Source organism: Bos grunniens, chromosome 16 (assembly GCF_055505025.1).
Source record: "Bos grunniens cultivar Pamir isolate PY7600 chromosome 16, Bosgru_T2T1.0, whole genome shotgun sequence".
Taxonomy (NCBI): domain Eukaryota; kingdom Metazoa; phylum Chordata; class Mammalia; order Artiodactyla; family Bovidae; genus Bos; species Bos grunniens.
Genome location: NC_141180.1, coordinates 81,412,491 through 81,435,519, shown reverse-complemented (window position 1 = coordinate 81,435,519; position 23,029 = coordinate 81,412,491). Strand labels below are relative to the sequence as shown.

Below are 23,029 nucleotides of genomic sequence, written 5' to 3'. Positions count from 1 at the left end.
CACACACACACACACCATGGGCCCTCACAGACACGCACACACACACACACATACCATGGGCCCTCACACACACACACACCATGGACCCTCACACACACACCATGGACCCTCACACACACACACACACACACACACACACACACCATGGACCCTCTCTCTCACACACAGACCCCCCACGGGCCCTCACGCACACGCACGCACACACACCCCGTGGACCCTCACACACACACACACACACCATGGACCCTCCCTGCAATCCATGGTAACCAGACAGCGTGTTGGGTGTGTTTGTGAAGCCAAGAGTAGAAGGGGTTGAGGATCTAGAACCTGAAGCCTGAATCAGAAGCGGCTCAGCGGGGGCCAGAGGAGCACGGAACTGGCGCATGCGCGGCGGGACCAGAAGCAGCCGAGAGCGAGAGCGGGCGCGGGGCTTGCAGGGGCCACAGGACACAGCCGTAGACCCGAGAGCAGGAGAGCTGGGGGTGCAGCCCAGGGGAGCGGGGGCAGACTGCAGGGGAGATGAAGGAGCAGTCACACCACTTTCTTCTCAGGGAACAAGCGGTACGGCGGTGGAGGGGTGACGCCCGGCTGACTGGAGTGGGCCGGGGGATCTGAACGCGGAGCCTCGGCTGTGGAGAAGGTTGAGGACCGCCCACCGCATGCACCGTCGACTTCCTGGGCACCTCCCTGGCTCCAGGGCCATCTTTCCACCAGCAGAGCCTTCTGTGTCTCTCCTCGTGCGGGGGTCTGCCGGGGGATCAGGAACAGGTTTTGCTCTGGAGACAATGGTCCTGGGCTGGGAAAGCCCCTCCATTCCAGCTGGTGCCCAGGAACACTGCAAGCCAGGCTCTGGCCCTTGGGCCAGGCTATTAGCTCTGCCCCTTCAGGTATGTGCCAGGGCAGAGATGAGTTCTGCCAGGGCCATCTGTTCTGAGGGCACAGGGACGCATGGCCTCAGGACTTCTAGGGTGAAGCAAAGCAGGCAGCTGCTGCTGCTGCTGCTGCTAAGTCGCTTCAGTCGTGTCCGACTCTGCGACCCCATAGACCGCAGCCCACCAGTCTCCTCTGTCCCTGGGATTCTCCAGGCAAGAATACTGGAGTGGGTTCCCATTTCCTTCTCCAAAAGAAGGCAGGGGTCATATGAATTAAGGATTTAGGACCTGATGCTGCCTCTATGTGATCTTGGGCAAGTCACCTCTTTGCTAGGCCTCTGATTCTCCACCTGTACTATAAAAGATTTGGATTAAATGATCCTAAAATTATTACTTTGCCAACAAAGGTCCGTCTAGTCAAGGCTATGGTTTTTCCAGTGGTCATGTATGGATGTGAGAGTTGGACTGTGAAGAAAGCTGAGTGCTGAAGAATTGATGCTTTTGAACTGTGGTGTTGGAGAAGACTCTTGAGAGTCCCATGGACTGCAAGGAGATCCAACCAGTCCATCCTAAAGGAGATCAATCCTGGGTATTCATTGGAAGGACTGATGCTGAAGCTGAAACTCCAATATTTTGGCCACCTCATGTGAAGAGTTGACTCATTGGAAAAGACTCTGATGCTGGGAGGGATTGGGGGCAGAAGGAGAAGGGGACAACAGAGGATGAGATGGCTGGATGGCATCACTGACTCAATGGACATGGGTTTGAGTGTACTCTGGGAGTTGGTGATGGACAGGGAGGCCTGGCGTGCTGTGATTCATGGGGTCACAAAGAGTCGGGCATGACAGAGTGACTGAACTGAACTGAACTGAACTGAATGATTAATTAATGATCCTGAGACCCATGCAGCTGGGATTTAGTACGTGGTTAGTGGGAGGAAGCAGAGAGGAGGAGCATCATCTAAGAACCTGGGCAAACCATGTATACAGGCCGGCAGAATCAGGAGGAGGGTGTCTGAGCTCCTTCCCACTGCCTTCAGCAGGGACTTGCCAAAAGCACCAGGGAAAGAAGAGTCTCTCCCAAGAAGTGCGTCTTTGGTAAGGACCCCGGAGCGGGGAGATTCTCCTCAGACACCTGAGGACCCCACACGATGCTTTCTGGTGTTTATGATCAGGAAATGCTTTTCTAGGGCCCATTCGTGTAGGTCCGGAGAGTTTCCTGTATCTTCCTCTCCATCATTGTCAGAGAGCTTGAAGCTGGCTTTCAAATTCTACCGCATCCCCTGTTCATCTCCTCTTTGAATGTCTCTCCCTGTGGTGATTTTTGTGTACTTATAGTCCCATATTAGAGGTCCAGGTGGCAGGTAGTGGCGCTGGTCAGAGTACCTCAGGTGAGCCTCTTTATATCTTTGGATTCCATCTCTGAAACCAAAGCCGCGTCACTCTCAGGCTGAAGAAAGCGGGAAAGGCGAGCTCCGTCCCTCCACAAAGCCCCACGGCTGCCTTCTCTTCTTGGAGAGTGCAGGATCTGAGGGGTGGGTGTCCCGTGCAGGGGTGGTAGCCACCTGTCCCCTCAAAGAAAGTGGGCCAGAAAAAGAGACAGACAGCAGACAGAGAGAGGAAAGGATGAGGTGGAGGTGGGAGGGGTCCGTGTGGGGCTGGGAGGGGAGGGCTGGGGGGAGGGAGAGAGAGAGTCTTTCCAACCAAGCAGAGGGGTGACGTGAGGGACCTGCTGAGGAAAGGGGAGAAGAAACGGCTGGACCTCAGGAAAGAGAGAAGTCATTGGCTTGACTCGCTCCCCGCCCTCCCCAGGCAACCTTCTACCCAGGCCCCTCAGAGGGTCATAACTTCCCCGTCAGAGTTCCCGCCTCTCTGGAAGCTGTGAGGCTCCATTTGGAACCCAGAGTCTACAGGGTAAGGTTGTGGGCTTTGAGGTGTTAGGCCTATTGGTGCGCAAGGGAGGGTGAGTGTGGGCGGAGGGGAGCACCGGGCACAGTGGGGTGGGGTGTTGGCGTTGAGGTTGGAGGGCGGCAGTAACTCGTCTTAGGGCTTTCTTCTTCAAGATTTTTTTGATTATATAATTTGGTTTGGAGTAAGGTGTCGGAGGTAAGTGGAAGAGACAGCTCTTGCTATGGATGGGGGCTTACCCCCTTGCCCAGCAAAAATTAAGAAAGAGGGAAAGTGCTCGCTTTAGCAACACATATATATATGCGCTACACACACACACACACACACACACACACACACACACTGTATCAATGTAATTATGACTGGTTCAAGTTGTATGGCAGAAACCAACACAACATTGTAAAGCAATTATCATCCGATTACAAAATGAAAAAATAAAATTGGGATGATACAGAAGATTAGCATGGTCCCTGCACAAGGATAACATGCAAATTCATGAAGCATTCCATATTTTTTATAACTGAATCACTTTGCTATACAGCAGAGATTGGCCCATCACTGTAAATCAACTATACTTCAATTTTAAAAATTGAAGGGAAAAAAAGAGTCTCCTAGAGACTCGTGCAGCTGACTTTGGGGAAAGATGCGTTATCAGAAATACACCAGGCGCCTCACACCCACACGACACACATTCCCTGACCCCTCTGTGCATATGTGGATGAACACGCGTGAACATTTGAACTCATCTGTACAGAGATACCTACGGAACTTTCTGGGTGTGTACAACCATACACAAAGAGTTCTTTTGTTTCTGTAATCTTTTGTTTCGAAAAAGCTGCGTTCATAAATACATTTTAAAACTAACATTCTTTTCTGTAATCAGTTCTAACCGGAATCAATTTTTAAGCCTATGTTCCCTAAATGGATCAGGCATTCCTGGAACTAGGCTTGCCCTATTTATTTCTGTGCCCCCAGAGACAAATCCAGGGCCTGGGACTATTAAGATAGCTCATACATGTTTGTCAGGCAAAGGCAAGAATGAATGAATGATCTTCTTAAAAACCACAGGTTTCCTTAATGGTGAAGTTTCTCTAAATCTAGTGTAGTGGCTTATAGTTGTACTCTGAATGGGTGACTGTATAAGAGAGCACATCTGTGTATGCCTAGTTAGTAGGGAGTGATGTAGACAGGGGGACACGCATGAGTGTGTGTGTTGAGATGAGTAAATGAGATTTTGCCAGGTGCCTGCACATTCCTGCGCACGTGAATGAGTATCAGTGTGTGGACGAGACTAAAGTGGGGCCGACAGGAGACGTCCCCTGAGATGTAGCCCCAGCGTGGAGGGAGCCTGCACTCACACTGAAGACACTATGTGTGACGAACAGCTTCAGGGTCTGCGAGCATAGGGGTGGAAGTCGGATGAGTCTGTGAGCTCTTCCCCCAGGACTGGACACCTTAGTGATTCGGCTCCATTCTCATTCCACTCCCACCTGCCAGGACCCCCATGAAGCTCCTGGCCTTACTGAGCCTTCTGATCCTGATGCTGCAGGAAGCAAGGACAGCATCTCTCTCAAAGGAGGAGAGGGAAGGCGATCCTTATGCCATTCTGCATCTGGGGGACTATGTCCTGAGCCTGGACAACTATGATGAGGTCATCGATCCAAGCAACTATGATGAGCTCACAGACTACGGGGACCAGCTCCCCCAGGTGAGGCCATGCAGCAGACTCACTGCGTTCCCTGAAAGAAACTGGGAACCAGAGGCCTGGTCCCTCTCTACCTCGTAATCAGCTGTCTCAAGCCTCCCTCTTTCTCTGGGAAGTGAAATTCTTGTTCCTCCACAGGAAACTGTCACATAATGCTAAGAAAGAAGACACAAAACTTCAAATTTGTAGCAACAATTGTGAGCCTTCCCTTAGAAGTCACACATCCCTCCCTCCCTCGGCCTTCAAGTGAGACCACAAAATATATCTCACTGGAACATCAGCAGTGTCCTCACATTCTCCTAGCAAAAAGGAGTGCCACAGCCTGTCCTAGACTGCCTTCAGTTCAGAAGTCCATTCCTCAGCCCTGCCTCCCTGCACAGGGGCTGACGTGAAGACTACGCTCTTTTGCTGTGTGAGCCTGATCCCCAGGCAAGGGAAGGTCCCCGGTCAGGGGGTCTGGAGATTGATCCTAGCTCTCCCACCAGCTTGGCTGCCTGCGGCCCCTGAGCTCAGGCCCTCCCTGTCTGGACCTCCATTTCCGCCTCCATAATGTGATGAGAGACCAGACGCTCAGAAAGTCCTTGCCTGTCACACTTTCTGCCCACCCTCCACCATTCTCCACAGGGACTGTCTGTAAGCTTGGAATTGGTTGCTGACGTTCCCAGACTACAAAGTTCCTCTCAGGCAAAAACTGACTTACTGTGTGCTGTGTCTCCAGGTTAAAGGGACCAGCCTGGCTTCTCTCACCAGGACACGTTTTACTCAGAGCACAGAAGCTGCAAGGACGCTCCCTTCAAACCCCACCACGGCCAGGCCTCCGGCACTAGGGCTGCTGGCTGCCCCGGCCAACCACGGTAAGTTCACAGGCACGGTCTCAGTAGCCACGGGTCACAGCCTGGGTAGCCACGACCGAGCACCAGGGATGCCAAAGAGGAGTGTTGTCAGGGGTGGAGAGCAGAGGGTCAGGGAGAGAAGGGCAAACAGCTGCGGGGCTCGGGGCGGGGGGGAGCGTGGGGTGGAGAGCAGAGGGTCAGGGAGAGAAGGGCAAACAGCTGCGGGGGTCGGGGGGGGGGGTGGGGGGAGCGTGGGAAACAAAGGGAGAGGCTGACTGTTCCTGATGCTTCTGCCTGAATGCACAACCTGGATGGAAGGCAAAGAAAGCAAGAACTCCTCTGTGCCTAGCAAAGCCACCTGCCTTAATTAATGGCATCGCTGGGGGAGCAGGTTGAGTGGTAATTAGATTAGAGACAATTTAAAACCTGTACAGAAGAATAAATAACTTTGTGGCTGTCATTTGGCATGGGGGCAAATGAAGAATTTATTTTGCTTTTCAACTTGAATTCCTTCCCTAGTATCTTCTCCCCTACTCCCTGAGGCCCTCCTGGAGACTCAGATGCTGGCATATCCATCAGTAGGGGGTTGGCACTCTGCTGCGGGTCAGAACTGAGGCACAGGAGGATGCAGTTAATTCCGGAATTGCTTGTTCTCAGCTCCTATTCTTCTCTGGAGATGTTTGCCTTGAGTGGGTACAGGGTAATGAGGCATCATTAGAGAAAACACTTTAGGCAGGAATCTATGACCTCCCAGGTTTAAAGGGCCTCAGCTTGACCTGCCATCCAAGGCCTGGGGATAAGTACACTGTCAACTCATGGCTGGTGAGGAAAAGCTGTCTCTTAATCTTGAGTCCTTGCCACTACCAACAGAGTTCCTCCTTGAGCTGGACTAGCAGTGGTCTTTAGCAAACTCTGTCCTTTCTAAGCGGAGAAGGCGATGGCACCCCACTCCAGTACTCTTGCCTGGAAAATCCCAGGCAAAACCCTGGTAGGCTGCAGTCCATGAGGTCGCTAAGAGTCAGACACGACTGAGCGACTTCCCTTTCACTTTTTGCTTTCATGCGTTGGAGAAGGAAATGGCAACCCACTCCAGTGTTCTTGCCTGGAGAATCCCAGGGACGGGGGAGCCTGGTGGGCTGCCATCTATGGGGTCTCACAGAGTTGGACACGACTAAAGCGACTTAGCAGCAGCAGCAGCAGCAGCAGTCCTTTCTAACAGCAAGAGATAGAGACTGTCTACAGTATTCAATAAAACCATCCCAACTCGTTAAAGCCAGTCTGAGCTCAGTGGCCTGGCCTAAGTCTCATGACCACTGGTCATAGACTGAGAAGAGGGGAGGGATGTTTCCCAACAGCAAACTGAGATGCTGATATCATAAGAATGGGAAATGAATCCTAGACAGTTAGTGTCCACTCCACCTTGACTCTATTATGGTTTTTGGAGCCACCTAAAACCTAATTCCTCTCCCACAAGGCAAGTAGCAGAGCCTTTGGCCATTGCACTGGCTTTGTATCATCTGCAGTGCACTTGGGGGCCAGTGAGAAGCCCCATGGAAAGGAGACGAACACATCCACCTCTGTGGCTGCACCTAAATGTCCTAGAAATACCCACATAGGCCCGGGTAAATCTACACAGGACCAGGGTCTGATGAGGGCACTAAGGGCTTGGATCATAACGGTAATAATTGAGGGAGGCTCTGCTTCTCGAAGTCAATGGCTGAGTGCCAGACCGGGGCAGCCAGCAGCACTTCCGGGGGCACTGTGACAGTCGGTCTGGGTGGCAGCCCGAGGGACACGGGGGACCTCAGCTCAGACACTCCTTGGCCAGGGCCTTTGGTCCCAGAGGCTGACGGAGTCTCACGGGGGTGTGTGTGTGTGTGTGTGTCTCCCACGGGTCCCAGAAACTGAGGGAGTCTCATGGGCGTGTGTGTGTGTGTGTGTGTGTGTGTCTCTCACTGGTCCCAGAGGCTGAGGGGGTCTCACGAGGGTGTGGGGGGGTCTCCCTTTGTTCTCTCCTCCACCTGGACCAGGCCTGCCGACCTGTCTGATCTGCGTGTGCCTCGGTTCCTCTGTGTACTGTGACGACGCGGACCTGGAGACCATCCCTCCTCTTCCCCAGACGACTGCCTACTTATACGCTCGGTTCAACCGCATCAGCCATATTCGGGCTGGAGACTTCAAAGGGCTGAGTATGTATATATGTATATGTGAGTATGTGTATGTATATGTGAGTATGTGTATATGTATATGTGAGTATGTGTATGTATATGTGAGTATGTGTATGTATATGTGAGTATGTGTATATGTATATGTGAGTATGTGTATGTATATGTGAGTATGTGTATGTATATGTGAGTATGTGTATATGTATATGTGAGTATGTGTATGTATATGTGAGTATGTGTATGTATATGTGAGTATGTGTATATGTATATGTGAGTATGTGTATGTATATGTGAGTATGTGTATGTATATGTGAGTATGTGTATGTATATGTGAGTATGTGTATGTATATGTGAGTATGTATATATGTATATGTGAGTATGCATATATGTATATGTGAGTATGTATATATGTATATGTGAGTATGTGTATGTATATGTGAGTATGTATATATGTATATGTGAGTATGTGTATGTATATGTGAGTATGTGTATGTATATGTGAGTATGTGTGTGTATATGTGAGTATGTGTGTGTATATGTGAGTATGTATATATGTATATGTGAGTACGTGTATGTATATGTGAGTACGTGTATGTATATGTGAGTATGTGTATGTATATGTGAGTATGTATATATGTATATGTGAGTATGTATATATGTATATGTGAGTATGTGTATGTATATGTGAGTATGTGTATGTATATGTGAGTATGTATATATGTATATGTGAGTATGTATATATGTATATGTGAGTATGTGTATGTATATGTGAGTATGTATATATGTATATGTGAGTATGTGTATGTATATGTGAGTATGTGTATGTATATGTGAGTATGTGTATGTATATGTGAGTATGTATATATGTATATGTGAGTACGTGTATGTATATGTGAGTACGTGTATGTTTATGTGAGTACGTGTATGTATATGTGAGTATGTGTATGTATATGTGAGTATGTATATATGTATATGTGAGTATGTGTATGTATATGTGAGTATGTCCTGGCAAAGAAAAGAGTGGGTGGGCAGAGGGAACCCCTCGGTTCATCCCCTTGCCACTCAGCCACACTGAGCAGTCATTAGCATGCCCCACCTGTGTCGGCCCTTTCAGTCTCTCCAGCCTGGAAATTAGTCTAATTCCTGGCCTTGAAGGTTTTTCTATGGCAGAAGTGACCTGCTCTTGTTTTTGCTCCACAAAGCTATAGGAAGCTGGGGAGGAGAAGCTATGAGCAAGCCTGTTTTCAGGCTGTCCTAGCAGCTGTAGCTCTCTGCCCTCCTGGCCTCTGAACAAAACCATGCTAAAGCTGGTCTATAACCCAGATTCTACCTCTCATTGCTGACAGGCTTCCCGGGCCTCAGAGTTTTTTGGGTTCTTTTGTTAGTTTGTGTAAACTAACAGGTAGAATGGATCCAGAAATTCCTGTACCTGTTGGGTCTTACCCTCAAAGCCTTCTTCCAAGCCCATCCACACAGGGCAGAACACTCCAGGGAAAGGCATCACGGAACCTGAGGACTTTCCCAGTTTTACCAAGTTCTTCCTTCTGGTTTGACCCTGGTGCATGTGGAGTGCTGGCTCGCCTTCCCTGTGCTGAGACAGGAGAAGGGCGCGGGCAGCTCCAGCAGGAGCAAGGGGAGATGGTGTGTCCCTGTGTTCTGCTCTGCACCTCTTAGCAAAACTGAAGAGGATTGACCTCTCTGGCAATTCCATCTCCTCCATCGATGACAAGGCCCTTCGCCTGCTGCCTGCTCTGCGGGATCTGATCCTCCCTGAGAACAAGCTCGTGGCACTGCCCGCACTGCCCACCAGCATCGAGGTCCTGGACGTCCGCATGAATCGGCTCCAGAGCTCAGGGATACAGCCTGAAGCCTTCAGGGTGAGCCAAGGCCTTGCATCCCTGTCTGCTGCACGCCACCAGGGCCCACAGCCACACACACATGCACCTGGCCCTCGTGGAATGTCTCTGTCCCAACCCTGCTCTGGGGCATGAAAGTCAAATGTCATTTTCTTTTTTTTTTATCTTTTGCTTTTATTTGCATTTATTTTTTGTGGCCTTTATTCCCAGGCCATCAGTTTTTGTTTCTTCTGTTTCTTCTGAAAGGATATCTTTTTCTTCTGTGCAGACGTCCTCTTCTGGTTTAGGAACAATCTGTTCTTTTTCAGTAAGGGTCATCTCAACGTGGCAGGGGGAGCTCATGTCTGTGTTGATCCAAGTCCCGAGCTGCATCTTCGGGGCTTTGTTCACATGAGAAGCTGAGTGGCCAGAGATCTAAGTCTTTCAGTACAGCATTACTCTCTGCATTTCTGAGCATGTGCAGTAAAAATTCAGCACTCTTTGGGCCACGGACCCTGCATCCAGCCCCTTCGGCCTGGGCACACCTGCCACTGTAACAGTGGAATGGCGGTGCATATTGCTTCTGTAAAGTGACATCTTTCAGATACTTGGTGGCCTTCAGATATGCATACCCTGAATGACGTGGGCAGTTTCACAAAAGTTCTTAACGTGAACAAGAAGATTTAAACCTCTTGATTTCCGGGTCAAGTGGATAGAGAACGGTTTTTAGAGCTCCCCTCAGGCCACTCACCAGAAAAGCCAAGCCGCATTTTCTTCATCTAAGCCACCAGCAACTCCCCCTCTCCCTCTTGGGGCACCTGGCCTCTCGGGTTCCTTCTCTGCAACTGCTCACTCACCTCCCTGGGCACCAGTGTTTCCCACACACTCACCTTCTGCTCCCCAGAAACTTGGACTAACATGTGACTTGACTTGGAGTTGTACTGATTCCTGCTCTCACTCTGCACATCTTTTTGTTTTCAGAACCCACCACTAACTGACCAAGCTTTGTCCTTCTAGGAGCAATTTCTCAAGAGAGACAATCTGGTTGGTCCCTGGCTGGCCAGTTTCAATGGGAAGGGCTAAACGCATGCACGGATACAGCCCCCTGGGCTGCCCACTCAGCGGTCCAGGGAGCCCTGGGGGCAGTCCCAGTGGGGGAACGGAGAGAGCTGTGAGTGAGACTGACACCCCGGCTGTCACACTCACATGCACAATCTTCTCCATCGTGCCTGCGGCTCTCCTTATGCTGGTCCGAGTATCTCCCATCCGAGCTCTCCATATTTGGTCCAGTTTTAGCATCTGGAGACTTTTTTTCTTTTCTGGAGACTTTTCACTTGGGAAAGTCCCTTCTGATAGCAGGGATGTTGAAGCTGGGCCCGAATGTCCTGCCGGCCTATTTCCCAGCCATCCCTGCCCCTTGCTTGCTCCTCCCAGAGTCCCCCCGATACTGCTGAGCTCCTTCATGAACTTCAGCTGCAGCAGCTGTTCCTTTTGCATCTGGCGGGAGGGGATGAACCGTCCCTGAAGCACCCAGCTCAGAATCCGGCACCTGGCTGAGGCCCAGGAGACGGGCCCAGGAGTGGAGGAGTGGGGTCACATCAGTGCCCCTCACTTCTTGGGCCCCACAGAGCCCACCAGCCTCCCGTGTCCTTTGCCCCCTCCCCAGGCACTGGAGAAGCTGCAGTTCCTCTACCTGGCGGATAACCTGCTGGACGCTATCCCCCCGTCCCTGCCCCTGAGCCTGCGCTCACTGCACCTGCAGGTGAGTGGCTTCCCCGAGAACAGGGGTCTTGGACAGCACAGAAGGTGGAGGTCAGACTGCAGGGAGCCCCCTTCAGCAGTGGTGGGTCTCCGTCACTGAGAGCTCGGCGAGCAGAGTTGGCGCGTCTCACTCAGACCACTGTCTACAGCCTCCATCTCATTCCTTCCCCTTCCTGCCCTTTAAAACACTTCCCCTCCGCGTTCTGACCCACCTCACCCAGTGCTCACTCCTGCCCCCCTCCCCTCGCCCTCTGCCCCCCCCACCTCCGTGCCCCCTCTCTCCGTCCTCAGTGGGTCCCCGGCCTCCTTCCTTGTTTGTGGCCCCGGCCTTCTGGGCCTCGGTGTCTCCAGCTGCAGAGGGGAGGTGAGCTGGTGAGGCAAGGCCTGAGGGCAGAGGAGCAACACAGCGCTCGGTGTGTTCTCTCCAGAATAACATGATAGAGACCATGCAGAGGGACGCCTTCTGCGACACCGAGGAGCACAGACACACCAGGAGGCCGCTGGAAGACATCCGCCTGGACGGCAACCCCATCAACCTGAGCCTCTTCCCCAGCGCGTATTTCTGCCTGCCTCGGCTCCCCACGGGCCGCTTTGTCTAAGTCTGCCCGCCCCCTAAACAGCGACCTTTCATCCGGGCGTTAGTCAGCCTCAAGATCCAGTGGCAGAAACCCACTGCTCCCCCTGCCTCAACACACACACACACAGGCACACACGCGCACACACACATGCACACGCACGTGCACACGTGTGCACACACATGCACGCACGCACAGACAAGCACACACGTGCACACACACATGCACACACACATGGTGCGCACACATGCATACACACATGCAGACATGTGCACACACGTGCACGCACGCACGTACACACATGCAGATGCGTGCACACGTGCATACACCCACGCACACATGCACACGCACATGTGCGCATACACACACACACTGAAATGTCCTCCAGGAGCCAGATTTACATTTCTCCATCCTCCTTCCTTAACACCTTATGGCTCCTGATCAAAGAATAGAGATGTCTGCAGCAGAGCTCTTTCCCATATTCCCGATTCCTCCTACCCACACAGAAGGCCAGGAGAATAATGTAAGAGGCAGAAGAGGGACGGAAAGAGAAGAGGAAGGGGAACAAGCAGTCGTGTCCTGGAGCTAGTTCTTACTACTAGGCTTGCAAGAACTGATCATTAAATTTTCCAGAATTTTTCAAGCCAGTTGTTAAATGCAGTCATTATTGAAAAGTAAATCATATAAGCTCACAATTAAATATTCTGTGTTGAAAACAAATGTAATAAATACTCAAACTCATCACTTCCCAATTATTTTACCATCTTTTACTATTAACCATGTTCTTGAACTTAATTATGTCTGTGGTATTTGTGCAGTGGAAATACTATATAATGACATGCTTTTAGTGACATCACACTGGTAGTTTGAAATTGGCCACGGTGGGAGTATTTATACCACAGAATTAGTAAACGCTACGTGTTAGGATTTTGTTAGAGAGAGAGCCTGTTCTTAAGCCTTTGCCAGCATCGCTGAGGATGAAAACAGCTGTTTAGCCTCCCCCTATCTCCAGGCCACCCCAATGGGGGTAGGGTGGGGTTTCTGGGGCTTTTGAAAGCTGCTTGCTTTTCCTATGCCGGGGCTTGCTGTTAGACTTGGAGGGAGCCTTTCCCAAGGATGGAGAACGGACATGTGTCTTCCTCTGGAGGCCCTTCTTGCCGCGCTTACCTACTCCTGGCTCTTCCTGGCCACGCTCTCTTCTGTGTTTAACCACCAGAGGGCAGCCTTGTGCAAAGGTAAATGAATAAAACAGCAATTACTCATCTGCAGCTTTCCTGGATTCAGGGCGGGGCCCACTGTGCTGGGAGAACAGAGAGGACAACTATGATCCAACCAACTTACTCCTGGAACTATAATGGTAGGAGGGATGGCATCTTTCTTCTCATAAGGACTTTGTGGGCAAGGGGGTTGTAATAGATGAGTGCTTGGCATCAGGTGTTGATTGGAGCATAGAAGAGGGGTGTGTGTGCTCAGTCGCTCAGTCATGTCTGACTCTTTGTGACCCTACAGACTGTAGCCCCCCAGGCTCCTCTGTCCATGGGATTTTCCAGGCAAGAATACTGGAGCGGGTTGCCATTTCCTTCTCCAGGGGATCGTCCCAACACAGGGATCAAACCCACATCTCTTGCATCTCCTGCATTGGCAGGTGGCTTCTTAACCACTGAGCCACCCGGTGAGGCAGGCAGCTCATGTATTCATTCAAGCAAGGGTTTTATTCAGCACCTACCTGCTATGTGCAGATGATACGCAGCAGACACACTCCTTTTCTTCATGGAACTTAGAGTTGAGTGTGGAAGACATGTGTTGAACAGATAATCACACAAGTAACCACACACTATTCAACTCATGATAAATACTGTAAAAGGAATATACAAAATGCTATGAGACCTTACAGAAGGGGGACACGGTTAAGGGTCCAAGAGACCCTGAAGAACCAATGTCTAAGCTGAAAGCTGAAGGACTGGGAGCCAGCCAAGCAACCACTCAGCGTCCCAGGTGATGCTCACGTCTGGATGACAGGTCCACACGGGAGGGGACCCGTGTGTCTGCCTCCTCTGCCTCTGCCTAGCACTTCTGCAAGCGCTGTGGAGGCGCAGGTCAGTGCTGTCAGCCGACCAGTCAGGGATTGTTATTCGCGTTCTTCAGATGAAGAATTTGAGAACTAGAGAAGACTCCACACACAAGTTGCAAGCTGTGAGTGGGTGGTGAGGGAGGCCCGGTTTAGTTGCTGCTGTGTCTGCTCTCTCTCTCCCTAGGGATCCAAGGATTCCAGGACCCAAGGACCTCTTCTCTCTCTCGCATCCCCCAGTCGCACCCCCTCCATATCCCGCTCTATTTGATTATGATATGGCCTTGGCATGCAGCAGCTGGAAACCACAAGATCCCTGAGTGCAAGAAACCCTGATTTGAAATAATCCAGTAAAAAGAAGCGAAGAAATTTCCCAGAAGTGGGGCTCTCCGGTACCAGAAACTGCATCATACCCTCACACCCCGAGGTTAATATGTGCTAAGAAAGGCATCTGACCCTGGTCTCACATAGCAGAAGTGGACTAAGGATTTCTGGACTCCTGGAATCTGCCAGATGTGTATTAGGAGTTTTTATGCACATCAACTCACTTTAGCCCCAAGCACCACTCTAGTTAATAGAGATGTTGATCTCCATACTGTGGATAGCGAAACAAGGTTATGGAAGGGAGGTACCCACATCCACACAGCTAATAAGTGGCAGGGCCAGGATTCAAACCTGGGGCCCTCTAAGCCCAGGGAACTGAGTCTTGTTCTCACAGCACACACAGTGCAGGCACTGCTGTCAAGGCCAGCCCAGCAGGCAGTGTCCTCCCTGAGGCTGAGCCTGCTGTGCGGGGTAGAATTTCCCCCAGGGCCTGCTGCCTCTGCAGCTGCCTCCTAACTAATCCCCTATTTTTGGCTAGGGAAATCCAAGGAACAGAAAGCATGCCCTTGTTGGCCGCCCCCCTGCAGAAATTCTAAACAATGCATCTCTGGACCCTCCTGTGACCCAGGGAGCGGGCCGGGGGGAGAAATCCCAGCAGCTGTCACATCTTCACTGAAGGAGCTGGGGGCTCTCCTCCGGGACCTAGAGAAGCTAGGGTTGGAGCCTGTCAGGGGAAAGAGAGGGTGCCTCTTTATCCGAACTGAGGGTCTCCTGTCCTGAGGAATGGAAAGACGGGAATGAGCCACCCCTGCGGGAAAGCGAGAGCAGAGAGGAGTGGGCTGCGGGGGTCCAGTCAGGCAGGGAAGCGCCTCACCGCTGACGCCGCTGGACAGGGCTGTGCTGGTCTTAGATCCACCTCTTCCCAGAGCCTCCCTCGTGCAGGTCCTCGGTGGCAGGCAGCACCGTGCTCCACCCTGGCACACCTGGCGAGGACCCTTGCTCATGGGTGGCTCCTGGTGGCCCTCCTGCCAACCTTGAGAAAAGGGGAGCACTCCCCCCCCACAACACCCCTGTGGCCTTCAGGATGGTTCTAGCTCCAGGCAGGAGCCCTGACCAGTTCTGTGACTGTCTGGGAAGAGGCAGAGTGAAAGGGGAGTGTTTGCAGTGACCGCCCTGTCCGCCCGCCTGTCCTCAACTCCACAGCCAGCTCGGGCTGGCAAGAGATGGGTGGGGGACGGAAGGAGCCAGAGAGGGTTTCCTCACCCTGACCTTGCCTTGCTGCTTGTCTTCCCTTAAATTTCCTCCCTGAATAATAATCCCTATGCTTATGTTGTAAATTGGCACTTTGCTGATCTCTTTGACATATGGGGTTGAATTTATAGTCCCTATAACTCTGTGCAGACGGTATTATTATCTCTGCTTTACCGATAGAAAATGGAAGGCTAAGTGATTTGCTCAAGAGCCAGTTGACTTAACATGTAGGAACACAAGGGGGAGTGGGGGCGACAACCTTCACTTGGGAACTCCGCAGGACAAATGGGAATCCCAGCCCTGCCTGCTGGACCCATGGGTCAGCAGCCCCCTCCCCACTCCCCAAGAGCTCTTTGAAAAGCAGAGAGCATTTCCCAAACTGGCCAAGCGCCTGCCACCCGCAGAGCTGCCGGCCTGCACACGGATGGTGCACCGGAGGTGATGAGGAGGACTCAAGGACACACTGCACCCCGTCAAGGCCCCCACCCAGCCCAGCACCCACATGCTCCTGTGTCCCTGCTTCCAGCCCAAAGGAGGGAGGCACCGCAGGGGTGGGCCCGCCTGCTGCCCCCCCCCACCCTGTCTGGCTCTCTCCCTCTCTCCTCCCCCGGGCCTGCCCCTCCCCGCTCCACACACTAGACACCAGCTGGTTAGGCCTCTCCCCTCTTTCAAGGTCATCTCTCTCAGCCGGACCAGCTTCCCATCCCCCAGAGCCACCATCTCACAGACTCCCTCCCGCGGCTGCTGGCAGCTTGAAGAGGGTCTGCATGTGGAGGGGGGCCGCTTCTTTCCCCACAGCTTCTGAGTCTTCCTGCTCTTCCAAGGGTGATGACGCAGCCGAGCGACCACGTCCTGCCTGTCTCACTGCTCATCCTCCCCAGCTCAGACCTGCTTCTCGTCTTCAGACCGGCCTGTTCATCCCTCCTGGGCATGGCCACATCTATGGCTGGGACACGCGTGTGCACACCCTGCAGCACACACATACAGAGCATGCTACACCTGCTCTCTCTTCCCCTCTGCATCTGGCCCCTTTCCTGCAGCCCCTGCTGTGCCCCAGGCCCTGGAGCAAACAGTGCTTAGCCTTCTGGCACCGCGGGTCCCAGCCCCATTGCCCAGAACCCTCATCTCTGGTGTGTGTCTAATACATAATTTACACACAGGAGGAAACGCCGGGAAGAACACTGGAATGAGACTCCAGAGCCCTGAGTCTGACCACCCCAAGCCCTGATGTGCTGTGTGACGTGTGGCAAGTCATGCCAGCACCATACCCTGTCTGCCTCCTGCTTGGGGCTGCTCAGCCTAGTTCCATGGCTCAAGGCATAAACAAGCCTGGTGGGTGAGGTATCTCTCCCCATCCTCATTATTTTTCTTGTCTAGGAACAAAGACCAAACTCTCCCAGGAACCTGGGACATGGACATCCGTCCTGACCCCTCATGACCCGAGAAGCAACACCTCTTGAGTTGCACCTTGCGCATGATCAGTATCCACCCACCAAAGAATAACTGGCTTGGAGTCTCAAGGGAAGTGCTTCCCTCCCCCAGAGAGGAAACTGCATCCCAGGATGCGCTCCTGGAGTGCAGGGCCTGCCAGAGGGGCAGCACCTCTCTTGGGGACCTAAGAAACTCCCACAGAGCCATGTCCTGGGAGACACGCAGGTTGGCAGGTTTGAACCCTGGAAACAAGCAATGGCAGGTGAGCTTGTGGCCTCGAGGAAAGTGCTGAGGGAAGTGGGGATTGGCGTGAGCAGAGGAGAGGTAGGACCCTGGTCATGCATAAAAATGCCAGGACAAAGGGATGCCCATAGCCCCCATGCCAGAAACACTCTGCAAAGTAGGAAGGTAGTAAGCAGTTACACAGATGGTTCAAGCTAAAGCACCCTTCAGAAGAGGGAAACAGTGTTGGCTTTAAGGATTCAAGTCTTCCAAATCATCTCTGTATAGTTGGCTTAAAGTCACCTTGCCCATATGGATTCTGGTAACGCTTTGAACAAATCCGTCTGAAAAATAGGGTCCATTTTAAAGTCAGCAGATCAGGGCATGATCTCTGCAGAGATTATGGGAGGTAGAGAAAGATGGCAATGGCACCCTGCTCCAGTACTCTTTTGCCTGGAAAATCCCATGGACATAGGAGCCTGGCAGGGCTCAGTCCATGGGATCGCTAAGAGTCGGACACACTGGGTGACTTCACTTTCACTTTCATGCATTGGAGAAGGAAATGGCAACCCACTCCAGTGTTCCTGCCTAGAGAATCCCAGGGACGGGGGAGCCTGGTAGACTGCCATCTATGGGGTCTCAAAGAGTCAGATATGACTGAAGTGACTTAGCAGAAGCAGCAGCAGCAGAGAAAGATAGGGAGAAATCCAGTCTTCCGAAGGCTTCGCAATTCCTCAGCGCTCTTCAGTCCAAGCCCCACTGTGCAGGCAGGGCTTTACCTAGTGCACGAGGTGGCTTCCCCTGGTTCTAAGTAAGAGCCAGAGCTCCAGGCTGCCTAGACCTTGCCAGGCACCATTTGCAGGACACTGTTGCCTGGCCTCAGCCAGCCCTTGGCATTGCTTGCATGGTTACATTTGATCTCCAAAGTAGCTCTATGAAGCGGGCACTGTCTCAATTTTGTAGAACTCTGAGATGTTAAGTTCCTTGTCCAAGGTCACTCAGCAAGTAAGAGGCGACTTTGAATGGAAATTCAAACTTGGCCTGGCTGCAAAGCCCTCTAGCCCTCTTGGATTGATGCTGGGTGTCTGACATTCCTGGTAACCTCACACTTCCTATAGGAGCCTTGCTTAGGGAACACACCCAGTGAACACTATGCGGCCAGCTCCGTGGCAGGGGGTAGGCAGCCTTCTGCAGAAATCTGATCGTAAACAGCTTCTTTTCTAATCCCTCTCTGCCCCAGTGGTGGCACCCACACACCTGACTCCTCTAAGACCTCCCTTCCCCACACCACTTCCCTTCCTACCCATTGTCTCTGTGCTCAATTTCTTGGCTCCTGATCTTCTATTCACCAAATTCTTTCCGCTTCTTTCACCCTGAATACAATAGGCTCCTTCCCTTGCATTGGTAAACAGAATGACAGCACTCTGAGGGCGGTGTATTCCAGGTTACAGCTCCTGCCATTAAGTCTTCCTAACGGAGATGACCTCCTAGCGAGGTGGCCCACCCTGGCCAAGCCTGCCTCTCTGCCCCTGCCATTCTTGCACACTGCAACTTAGGGGGCAAGAAGTACAGTACCAACTGTACTGCCTGTTTCTTTCAACTTAGAGCCCAGGAACTGCCCTCTCAGCTCCTGCCTGAAATATCGGAAGAGGAATGGGAATGTGTTTGTTCGTTGCCATCACCAAGAAAGTTCCCACCACCCTGTACCCAGGCTGAACTCTGATGGGTGGAAGAATTTTGTTTTCCAAGTAACCTCCATGACAACTGGCAGAGACGCAGCAATAAACAAGGCAGAGACACCAACACCCCGAAAGGGAGACACACCCACCTGAACACCGCAGGCAGCCGCAGCTCCTCCATCACGTTGGGAACGTCAGGCGAGTGTATTTTCCTCCGTTCTGTCTCATCTCAACAAAAATCTGAAGCGACGGACGCTAGAGCCCTCGGCCTGCCCTAGCTCTTGGATAGACCGTGTTAAAGCTCTCAGGTCTCGAACAGACCGTGTTTTAGCTCTTAAACAGATCAGTGTTACAGCTCCGTGTTACAGCTCAATTTTATTTAGAAAATATCAGGAATATACATCCTCGAGACATGAGGGCATGCCAACCCAAAGACGCGAAGAGAGGAGAGAGCCCTGGCCCTGTGGCTCCTCTTTTCATATGTTTTTCCTCCCCCTGGGCCTGCCCTCTGTAAGTTGGGCTAGCCAGGAGTGCTGTTTGTTCTGCCTGCAGTCCTCACTCCGGTCCTCGGACCTTCCTTTGACCTTCCCTTGTTCTATTTTTGTGGGCTTTCCCCTTCCTTGTCTTTTGGCCACCGCCATTTTGGACTCCTGTTTCCTATTCTAACTGCCTAACAGGGATACCTTAATTCTTTACCCACACAGATCCTGAGTCTCAGTGTTCTGAGCAGGATGGAGAAGGAGCCCCTGAATCTGCACGGGCCCATTTACCAAGAGATTCACATAGAACCAAGCCCTCCCTCAACCTAAACCATCTCCAGTGTCCTTCATCGATTCTTTGAACAACGCTTTATTAAGTACCAGGCATCAGGGACATTATAATAAATAGACGGACAAGGTCCCTATTCTCAGTGGGGGAGGCAGGCGGTAATGGAATAAACGAACAGCAACAGATCAACAATATAATTCAGACGTGCAACAAAATGAAGATGACGTAACAGAGACTGGCGACAGTGCCCGCAACGTTAGAAAGGGGAATTAAGGAAAGCCTGTTGAAGGTGGTGATGTTGAGCTTGGACTTTCATGACAGGAAGGCAACAGCCATTCCAAATTGGAGGGGAGTGCTCTCCAAGCAGAGCGGGGAGAAGAAACAAAGGCCCTAAGCAGAAACAAGCAAACTTAAAAGGAGAGAGGAGACCTAGGCAAGCAGTCAGAGCTGCTGTGAGGCAGGTGGGAGGCAGCAGACCCTGAATACGAACATCTTGTAGGATTTTACTGTAAATGTGATGAGTCCTTTTCTAAGGAGCTCCCTATTGTCTCTCTGTTAGTGATGCTAAAAAAACTAAAAACCCAAGGAAGGAGGGGAAGGAAGCTTGATTCACTAGGAATGATGGTGACCAGAGCCAGAGCATCCTTCCAGGGAGGAAGGGTCTGCTGCTTGGCTCCCAGGCCTGAGGAGTGTCACGGGGGGAAATGGGAACAGAAGCGGAGTACGAAGAGAGACACCAGGAGCTGAGCGAGGGTTGAGAACAGATCTTACTCGGGGAGCTTACAGGACGAAGGGCCATGAGCAGCCCCCCAGGAGCCAGGGCGCTTTGAAGAGGGGGACACAGGATTTAAGAAAGTTGGGTTTTCGTGCAGCTTAATTTCCCTTGGTCATTCTCTTAAGAAGGCCTTGTGTTAATAGTTGTACCATGTCTCAAAGCTTTTAGAGTCTAATGTCTGCTCCTTTGGGCTAAGTCTCTAGCTTGAAGCGGGCCTCAGGAGAGGCCCGGTACTGAGTACACTTTGAAACTGGGACGCAGGTGACAAGGCCCCCGGTGGGACACTCACATGCTATGAGTGTGTGGCCTCAGGCCAGGCACTCCTCTGCTCCCTTCCTCTGGACCTGAGACGACTGAGTTACCTCATATCCAAGGTGCAAACAGTCTGAGACTCCAAGATGCCACAGGTTCATCCGTTTTCTTAACAGAGACTTGAGAAGATCAGGAGGGAGATCCAACCAGTCCATCCTAAAGGAGATCAGTTCTGAATATTCATTGGAAGGACTGATGCTGAAGCTGAAGCTCCAATACTTTGGCCACCTGATGCGAAGAACTGACTCATTGGAAAAGACCCTGATGCTGGGAAAGATTGAAGGTGGGAGGAGAAGGGGACGACAGAGGATGAGATGCTTGGATGGCATCACTGACTCAAAAGACATGAGTCTGAGCAAGTTCCGGGAGTTGGTGATGGCCAGGAGGCCTGGTGCTGCAGTCCATGGGGTCACAAAGAGTGGGACACGACTGAGCGACTGAACTGAACTGACCTCCAGAAGGCGGCCTCACCCCTGAAGCAGGCCACTCTGCTGCCCTTGGCACCAAGGGGGTACAGTTTTAGGGGCCCATCCACTCCCTAACACCCACACACACTGCTCAGGTCCAGTCTTCTGCAAGGAGCTGACCTCCCCCGGGGACGGGGACTCTCAGAAGCTTCCATCAGCATCTGTCTTTCCATGCCAGAACTGGGTTGGATGCCGCCCCCAGCAAGGCAGACCATGGACACAGCTCCCCAAGGAAGGTAGCTCTGACCTCAGTGGGTGAGATACCCCCTGGGGAGCAGAAGAGCCCTGCCCACTTTTGCAGACGGCCTGGGGTAGCCTGGGACCTGTGGTCCAGAGTTTACGCCCCTTCTCCCACTCACCCTGCTGCTTCAGGGCCACACAGAATCTCCACTCCCTGGTTAGCCCTCTCCTTCCTAGCTGCTTCCTCTAGCTCAGCCCCAGGAGCCTGGGCAAAGCTGCTCTAGCCAACGGCCTGCTTCCTTCAGCACAGAAAGCCTTCCTGCGAAGCTGCGAGGCTCCAGGCTCTGCACCATCTTAGTAATCAGCACGGGAACCACAGCCCCTCCTCTCCTCCCCCCTCCTCCTCCCCCCCACTCCGCTCCCCTCCTCCCACCCTCTCCAGATCCTCCCCTCCCCCTCCCCTCCCCTTCCCCCTCCTCCCACCTTCTCCAGCCTCTCCCCCCTCCCCTCCCCTCCCCCCTCCCCCTCCTCCACCCTCTCCTCCCCTCCTCTTCCCCTCCACTCTGCTCCCCTCCTCCCACCTTCTCCAGGTCCTCCTCCCCCCTCCCCTCCCCTCTCCTCCCACCTTCTCCGGCTCCTCCCCCTCCGCTCCCCCTCCCCTCCCTTCCTCCTCCTCCCACCTTCTCCAGTTCCTCTCCCCCTCCTCCCCCTCCTCTCCCCCCTCCTCCCACCTTCCGCGGCAGCCCTCAGAGCCGCTGCCACCTCCTGAGAAACTGAGAGGCTTTATCATCAAATGAGGCTTTGTCATAGGAAAACAGCTTTCTTTTTCTCACTTTGAGAAGGCGCTGACAGGAACAGTTAGGTAAAGGGTGTCATGTGTATTCAGAGCGTCCGTCTTTCCTTTCCCACCCTCCCTCAGCCCTACGCCCATGGCTGAGTCCGGCTCTGCGTTTTCCTCAAAGCCTGCTCCTCTGACCTGCCTCGGGCACCCCACCCCGTTCTCTTGATGCTCCCCGCTGAGCCTGGGCCCACAGGACCCATCCCCTCCTACCCATTCCTTCATTCAGGTCACCTCACTCCCTCAGCAGTTTACAGTCCTTGCTTTCAGGGACTCCAGGCGCTGGGGTAGGAGACACGTGGGAGAGCGGGGTGGGGTGCGGGGCACAAGAGGAAACCACTGAAGTGCAAAGCGTGACCGCGGCCAAGCAGACCCTGGGCTGGGGTGCGGTGGGGGTGAGAGCGGGGCTGCAGAGACTGATGAAGGGACCCTTGCTGGGCTGTACTGGGGCTGGGGTTTCAGAAGTTCTGAGTAATGACAGGCTGGGGTTTCAGAAAGGCAGCTTTGAGGAGGACAAGCAGGAGTCAGGGAGGGAGCCTGGTTAGGAGGCCAATGGCACGAGCACCAGAAGTGAGTTCTGAGTGAAGAAGTCCCAGCAGCCATTCAAGACCAAGCCTGCAGTAGTTCGGGTGAGAATCCAGGGGAGGGTTGGGATGATCACTAAGCACAGAGCCGTGAGAATGGCAGCCAGGGCCAGGAAAACGCCCCAGCAGGAGCCCCAGGCCAGGCAGGTGCAGGCCAAAGAGGAGCCTGAGACAGCAGCGGGAGAAACTGGTGACCCAGACGGAAGGAGGGCGGGAGGGGGAAGCAGGGAGGAGGCAGGCCGGGCTCCACTCCGAGGGGAGCACTGCTCAGTCCTGCAGTGGGAGGACGCTGGCCCCCGGCACACCTGTGCGAGCAGTCTGGGTTCACTGCTGCCTCTCCCCTCGCCTCTGAGGCCTTCCTGGAGGCAACCCCACCATCCATCACAGTGACTGCTGAGCATCAGTTAGCAGGCCGGCCTTCTACAGGCTGTTATTGAAGGGGACACACAGCGCTGTTGCTCAGAAAGCCCCTGGTCT

The 23,029-nt window shown here is 52.8% G+C and overlaps 1 protein-coding gene and 1 non-coding gene across 2 annotated transcripts; both read left to right on the top strand.

The window, feature by feature from the left end:
- Positions 1 to 551: 551 nt before the first annotated feature.
- OPTC (opticin) lies at positions 552 to 12,394 on the top strand. Its single transcript, XM_086345780.1, has 8 exons — positions 552 to 1,969; positions 2,684 to 2,785; positions 4,277 to 4,487; positions 5,203 to 5,338; positions 7,348 to 7,506; positions 9,157 to 9,359; positions 10,984 to 11,079; positions 11,507 to 12,394. The coding sequence occupies exons 3-8, from the start codon at positions 4,284 to 4,286 to the stop codon at positions 11,675 to 11,677; spliced, it is 969 nt and encodes a 322-aa protein (XP_086201906.1). The 5' UTR covers positions 552 to 1,969; positions 2,684 to 2,785; positions 4,277 to 4,283; the 3' UTR covers positions 11,678 to 12,394.
- On the top strand, positions 3,192 to 3,294 carry LOC147357153 (U6 spliceosomal RNA). The gene has a single exon (XR_015143892.1). It is a non-coding gene; the product is annotated as a U6 spliceosomal RNA (small nuclear RNA).
- Positions 12,395 to 23,029: the final 10,635 nt, after the last annotated feature.

Excerpts from the sequence above, each read along its gene's own strand:
- OPTC (XM_086345780.1), top strand. The coding sequence starts at position 4,284 with ATGAAGCTCCTGGCCTTACTGAGCCTTCTGATCCTGATGCTGCAGGAA. Across the intron at positions 4,488-5,202 it reads ACGGGGACCAGCTCCCCCAG|GTTAAAGGGACCAGCCTGGC; the intron begins GTGAGGCCATGC and ends CTGTGTCTCCAG. Across the intron at positions 9,360-10,983 it reads TACAGCCTGAAGCCTTCAGG|GCACTGGAGAAGCTGCAGTT; the intron begins GTGAGCCAAGGC and ends CCCCCTCCCCAG.